At 43.2% G+C, this 7256-nt stretch overlaps 1 protein-coding gene across 2 annotated transcripts; it reads right to left on the bottom strand.

Annotated features, from left to right (window-relative positions):
- Positions 1–675: 675 nt before the first annotated feature.
- Positions 676–4548, bottom strand: LOC135543490 (protein sprouty homolog 2-like). 2 transcript variants are annotated; one of them, XM_064970794.1, is made up of 2 exons: positions 3985–4548; positions 676–2572 (listed from the first exon to the last, which is right to left on the bottom strand). In XM_064970794.1, exon 2 carries the CDS (start codon positions 2519–2521, stop codon positions 1469–1471), a length of 1053 nt encoding a protein of 350 aa, XP_064826866.1. In that variant the 5' UTR covers positions 2522–2572; positions 3985–4548; the 3' UTR covers positions 676–1468. The 2 variants fall into 2 exon arrangements, with proteins under 2 accessions (XP_064826866.1, XP_064826865.1); XM_064970793.1 differs by having other exon boundaries at positions 4003–4546.
- Between the last annotated feature and the right edge of the window lie 2708 nt (positions 4549–7256).

The following is a 7256-nucleotide window of genomic DNA, read 5'->3' as shown; positions in this document are numbered from 1 at the left end:
TTCATGGAAACATAGCTAGGGATGTAACTTGGTAAAGAGTAAGTCTAAGTGAGAAATCCTCATTCTTGGTCACTGGCTTGAAGTTTTGAGTTTGAAGCTGTGGAACATGTGGGTCTAAGACCATGTGGTTGTATGTTCCTCCCTAACATCTGGCACACAGGAAACACAGATGGGTTAGTAAGTTACTGCTCTGCTCTACCCCCCCCCCCCCCAGCAATATATCTCAGAAGAGGCATGTGCTATCAGACTGCTCTCAAACATTCTACTGAACTTAACAAGGGCTGCAGTGAGTAGAGGGGTGGGAGATCTTGTGTTTAGTCAACATTCTCCTCTCCTACATGAAGATACATAAATAAGTTCTGATTCAAATCCATATTGCCTTATTATTCTGCTTTTTAATCGATCTAGATCGGAAAAGTTTAAATGTAAAGTGTCAGTTTCTCTGACTCTGACAGTGTAGCATTTTGGGTTATTACGTAGATTCCAAAGGATTGGTTCTGGGCAGTGAAGCCATTAGGTCAAGCTGGCAAAGTATCCATTAAAATACCAGTCCCCGCCGAGACAATTCCAAGACAATAAAAGATAGTGTCCCAATCTGATATCGTAAAACATTACCCCGAGGAGAACTTGAAGATATTGGGCATGCACACACAAAAACTGACAAAAACAGCCGGGTTTAATTTCAAACGTTAATATATTTTTCTATTTCATAGCAAACATATGCATCCAATTTGACACCCTAGTCACCCTAACTTGCAACAACATCAGAGTACTTGAACAGGCTGATGTTTTTTAAGATGCTTCTCAAAATAAATATTTTCTTTATAAAATAATAAAACTTCAAAATAAATATTCTTTCCACTAAAACAATGTTGAAATTAGAAAATAAAGATTTTCTTATAGGGTCACTGTACAATTTACATGTGGAGTTGAAGGGATAAGATGTGTAAATGTCCTTCTCTTGTAAGGCAAACATAAAAAATGATTGATATACATTCCCATGAATGTACAACATTAAACATTGTATTATATAATATATATGGATCTATCATCAAGGTGCCTCTGGTTTGGCAGAATGCTTTGCACAGTTGAAATATTATATATACAAAAATAAAACATCTCTGAGGAGGTCATTTGCTAATTTACATACTTTTGCGATTACTATTTACAAACAAGTTAGTCAGGAGAGTCTGTCCATAGCATATCAGTTGTATTAATAAATGTCAAAAGAGCTAACATTCTGGACTTCGATTAAAACAATAGAAAATCAGGATACTTGGTGATCAAGCAGCCTGTATTAACAACCATAGCTGAAAACAAACGACACAAACCACGTCAAACAGCTCAGCTTAGCCAATCCCCCAATCAACTTCTGACTACTGGGCCAAAACATGATGAGGTGATCGTTTCAGTTGCCCAAAGTTGTCAACCCCCATCGATTCTCCACAATACCCAAGGTACTTTCCCTTTACGTTGGCTTACAGTCAACGCTCTTAGAGTGGACAACGTTAGTGTTCTTACACCGGCACCCCGGTCGCTTGACGCGGTCGTAGCAGCTCTGGCACGCGGCGAGACACCCTTTAGCTGGGAGGTAGCACAGGAGACAGGGTAGGAACAGGGAAAGGAGGCCCATGGCCGACCAGCGCACGCAGCAGTGCGACTGGCTGCAGGAGAAGGGCTTGTCGGCGCATGTGTCCTCGTCGTCACTGGAGCAGTGATAGAACAGGCCCTTGACGCAGCACACGCAAGTCCCGTAGTCCACCGCGTTCTGCACCGAGCATACGCACCGTCGGCCGCACATCCAGCAGGAGGGCAGGGCACGCGGGCACATGCACTCCTGGCACTTGCACAGGCCACAGTCCTCACAGCGGTAGACATGTTTACCCAGCAGCCCCTCCCTAGCGGCAGGGGCACCGCCACTGGGCACCGTGACCACCACCGCCCCTCCGACCGTACTCGCCAGGGGCTTCAATTCCTCCTGTTTAAGCTCCACCCGTTTGGGCTGGGTCCTGATTATCCGTTCGCTAACCGCCGGGCTACCCAGGAGCCTCTGCACGGAAGACGTGCTGCCTGTACTGGTTCTCGGGCTGTTTCTGGAGCCCTCTGTGCTGGAAGAAAGAGATAGGGCATCCCTAGGGGGGACTGTGGAGTGTGTGGGGTGAGGAAGTTGGGGAAGTAAGTTCCTCTGGTTGGGCCTGGAGTCCTGGGGCTCCAGTTGCTCATTGGTCCCCAGGTCCAGTGGCACCACCAGGTCATTCTTCTGCTGGGTGGGCAAGGAGCCAGAGGGCCTAGGGACCACAATGGGTCCCACCGTTGGTCCCTCTGTGTACTCATTACTGCTCCCGGTGATCCTGATCTGGTCCAGCGAGAGCACAGGGGCATGCTGGCTGGGGTTTACCCCAGGATCGGGCTGCCCTTCCTGGGCATGGTGAGGCCGGTGTAGCCTCCCGCTGTCACGCAGAGCACGCAGCAAGCTGGCCGACCCTCCGCCACCATTGCCATTTTGAGTACTGGTCTCCATCTTGGCTCTGAAGAAGGACCCCTCCGGCTGGCATTGAACACATCTGAAGTCCTGGAGAGAAAGACAGGCAAATATATACATGAGACGACCAGGGAGACATTTGAGTAGAAACGACCCTATGTAAATCATAACTGATAAGGGTTTGGCAACATGGGTTGGCTAGCTACCAACTGGAGTTGTTTTGCTTGTCATATATATCAACACCTAACATTAGGAGTTACTGTTCCAATGTAAAAGTGTAGGCCTATGCCCAATTCCAACCATATCCCCTAACCTTAGGCACCTTCTGTTTGGTGTTAAAAGGATGTGATAAGTAACAACAACATAATATATACCTAACAGTACCTCTAAGGCAGCATTTCACAATTTGTTTACCATTCCATCTGATAGGAGAACTTAAAACAAAGATTTGACATAATGAAACAGTGGATTGATCATGTTTCTGTACGTTGGGAAATGGACAGTAGGCATGCTGGGCCCTTCTGATTGGAGGACTTAGGTACATACCAACTATTTCCTATTACATGAGATATGTACAGGGAAAATAAAGAGCAAAGCAAGGAAGAGAACATGAGGCAATGCTGAGACAGGGCTAGTCTACAACTTCAACAAAAGTTGAGGCACTCAAACATGTCTTCATGCGCATACTGTGTATCAAAACTTGCATCCTTATATGTCCCATAACTGGAAGGTAGAGACTTTAGACTTGTTGCCACCATTTCCAATTGAGTGAAAAACAACTGATTGCTAGTTTCGAAGAACTCATAATTGAATATTTCTAAATGTTTGTTAATTCACTCTGGATGCAATTATTAGCCTAATACATCATGGTGTGCATGACACTCTTGTTTGAGTGTGCGTGTGTAGGGCAGCGGATGTGCCCAAAGACCATGACATTTGAGATGAGCTTTACATAGACAAATGGACAGGCGAGACGGAAAAGTAAAAACACAAATGTCCTATTACGAAATAGCCTAACATAAACGCCAAACATTCAAATATTGACTTCTATCATTCCACCTTTCTTCTATAATGTAAAATAGCCCTCTACTTTTGTTCGGAATATAAAACAAAAAAAACACCTTTCAACTGCGCTAAATATGTGTTTATGTGTAGGCTACCGTTCACATATTTGTATATACTAATATTATCTAGTCAAAATGCATGATCTACAGACAGGCTTATCAATTGTTTTAATAAGAGGGTGATGTCTAGACTGTTATTCAGAAGGGGAAAAACTAAAACCCTACTTTTTAGAGCAAGAAGCTCTATGTTGGCTTATTCAGATGAGAAAATGCTGGGATTGCACGGGGAAGGTTGGAGAAAGGATGAGGAAAGTCAATGCGAGTCGGCAGTTAGAACTCCCGAGTCCGAGAGCATGCATAAAACTTAGTTGGAAAGGCTACTCTTATGTTATAACTTTTAAACATTGTAACGACCATTGTTGTTGAAATAGCACATACTTATTTTCACGAACTCACCGTGTTCGCACCACTTCAGCCCCGTTTGTTGTATTAAATTCCAAATTCGAAAAGTTTATTCCTGTTTAGATTAATCTGGAATCCCATCCACACAACCCAATGCAATGATTAAAGTAGCCACAAACAATATTTCCAGATTCCAATTTTAAGAGATCAAAAACATAGCCATACATTCCACTGCGAGAGAACCCGAGGCGAAATAGTGCCAAAACGAATCAATCACTAGGGGCTTGCTGGCTCCCCACTTTTTTTGTGAATTAGAAAAGTGAACAAAATGCGCACGCGATACTTTTGAATCCGTTGAGTGTACACAAATAGCCAACGGCCTTCGAGTTTGTTGCACTCCGAGGTAGGCTGGACAGTTCTAAAAAATACTCGCTGTAATTGTTGAACGTTTGGCTGCCTTGCACACTGAGGTGCTTTCAAGTTTTTCTCGTCTTGTTTTTTTCCCCTCTTTCCGGAGAAGAGGTCGGGTTTATGCTGTAAATGGCGTCATATGGAAGTGAGGGGGGACAAAGCAGTTGCTGTTTCAGAGGATATCTCGTATCCGGTTCCAGCTCATTGGCTGTAGCTACATGGCTTGCATTCGCACTCTGTGCTATCAAACTGTTCCCAACTGCAAAGGGAAGGGCCACAATCCCAGTGACAAAACTTCAGGCATTGCAAAAACGTTCTAACATAGCCTAGACTACGTAAATTGAAGGCATGTAAGGTCTTCAGCTTGATAGGCGGCATTTGTTCAGAACATGTGTTGCAGCACTGAATCGAGTTCTAAAAGTAGACTTTCTTGCAAAACAATATACTATATTTTATTTGTTTCCAATGGTTATTGCAATTGAAACTATTGATAATAGAGAAGGTGTATGGTAGGCTATTATCAATCTATTTTAATATGCTTATTACTGTGTTATTGTCAGAGGAGAAGACCATATAGGTTGTAAGAAATAGCCTGGTTTTCACTTGGGCCATTTGTAGAAGTTGTCATTGGACAGCAATTTCAGACAAAGAATAGTAAGGCAAATCCACATCAGAGAGGGAAAAGCATTGGAAGTGGCAGTCAGAGTACCTCTGGGAATGGGATGATCATTCCTACTCATGATGCAGTACTTGTTTCCCTGCATTCTAGTTTGTTATGTTAATGCTTTACTGGAATTAAGAAAATTGTACTGTACACAAAGTTTGTGTTGATTGCATCTCTATGACTGTGTTTAGACATTGTTTAGCTCCATTTTTGGGTGTATTAAATTTACAACGGACATTCACTTTAGGCTGCATTTTATATTATCCACCTCGATTTGTGATTATGTGAAAAGTAGTGCCCTCTGGTGGAATTACAGATGAACGGGACACTTGTTTCTGCAGGACCAACCTTCAGATGAGACTTTTCTTGTTCAACTACATTGAACATATACAGAGATTGATTCATTGATATGGATTGTCTGCAAATACTAACATTCCCTCCTTCAATACAGCCCACACACTATCATTCTGTCCTCACTCGTTTCCTTCCCTCCATACTTCATCCAATATTCAATGCCAGTCCTCCCATCCCCCTCTCCCCAGCAGGGCCCATGTAAAGCTGGGATGTTCGTACAGGCCTCCGTGTAGAAATGTCCTTAAAACCATTTGATTGACACAAAGTGTACCCTTAGCCACTTACAGAGAATACAAGTTCGGTCCACCACAACTTGGTTTGCTTCACTGTTTGTGGTAGGAGTTGAACTTTAAAGGAATGAAAGCCTAAACATGGCAAGATAATAACTGCTTTTTATTGTCATCAACGAAAGAGAGGGAGATAGAGAGAAAGGGGGAACATGCATATACCTCTCTAGAATGCAGTGAAAGAGAAAGGAGAGTGGTGAGGGGTCAAGGTAGGGTTTCTATAGCGATGAATGCCTCTTGTTGGCTGGGAGAGTTCCCAAAAAGCTGGAGACACTGCGACCTCCAGCTGAGGGGGAGCCATTGTTTGGGGCCTCCCTTTCAGCGGAAGAGGGGAAAAGGTAAGTGACAGCCCTATTGTCTGTCTGGGACTCCCACTGCTCGATAGGCCCTAGATTCCCCTTGTCACATCTTGTCAATGCCAAGCCCCCCAGGAGAGTAGGGGGAGTGGACTGATGAGGAGTGAGGGACATTCAGGAAGTTAACTTTTAAAAAGTCTGTCAATAAACAACAATATCCTACCCCCCCTGTTTCTTACATCGACCCCCTCCCCCACAAGGACTGTGCCCCCCTCCCCCAGCTCCCCTTGCTTCAGCTGTATTTCCTGTCTTCAATGCTGTGTCCCATCCATCCCAAAATAACCCTAAAGCCATACTTCAAATCCTGCTTCCTGAACCAAACAAGGAACACAAACTCACTCACTCACTCACTCACTCACTCACTCACTCACTCACTCACTCACTCACTCACTCACTCACTCACTCACTCACTCACTCACTCACTCACTCATTTCAACCCCCCTCAGAGAGAGAAAGTTCGCTCATGGAACGAAATAGCATGTTTATCAATTAATTCCACAGCTATCTTGTCAATCTTTATTTTCACTGTTACTTTTCCTATTAATTTACCTGGCTTACGACACAGTGTGTTTAATTTTTCTCATGATGTAAAAATAAGAGATAGAGAAACAAAGAGACATGACTTTTATTAATGAGAAAAGCCTATCGAGCTCTGAGTTGAAGCAGGAAGTGGTATGTGGTGTGTGATCTGTAATAAAAGCACATCACATATTGATAACACAAGTGGGTTAGCCTTCTCGCTCTGAACCAGCTATGGCATTCTCTATCCTCACTGTTGTGGTAACAGAGCCAGAAAGTGAGTCACTGAAGAATTCCAGGTCTGGATTAATGAGAAAGTCCTGGCACTCGATTGGACTGGCGAGGTCAGTTACATAAAATTAGGACACAGTGTAATAAACCCCGTATCTCAGGTCATATTGGTTGTTGGACTTCTGACAGCTACATTTTGCTTTTATGCTGTTTATTCCTTTTTATAACTGGTTGTGTTGTAAAATATGTGTCCGTTTGAGTATTGTGCAGGAAAGTGTACAAGGCTAGGCTTTATCAGATTAAAAAACTCAATGTCTATTTGTTAGGGCTACTTATACAGTTGAAGTCGGAAGCATACACCTCAGCCAAATACATTTAAACTCAGGTTTTTCACAATTCCTGACATTTAATCCTAGTAAGAATTCCCTGTCTTAGGTCAGTTAGGATCACCACTTTATTTTAAGAATGCGAAATGTCAGAATAATA

This window comes from Oncorhynchus masou, chromosome 7, assembly GCF_036934945.1.
Source record: "Oncorhynchus masou masou isolate Uvic2021 chromosome 7, UVic_Omas_1.1, whole genome shotgun sequence".
Classification (NCBI taxonomy): domain Eukaryota; kingdom Metazoa; phylum Chordata; class Actinopteri; order Salmoniformes; family Salmonidae; genus Oncorhynchus; species Oncorhynchus masou.
This window is presented reverse-complemented; position numbering and strand designations above follow the sequence as displayed.

Coding starts and splice junctions, on each gene's coding strand:
- LOC135543490 (XM_064970794.1), bottom strand. CDS start 2,521: ATGGAGACCAGTACTCAAAATGGCAATGGTGGCGGAGGGTCGGCCAGC.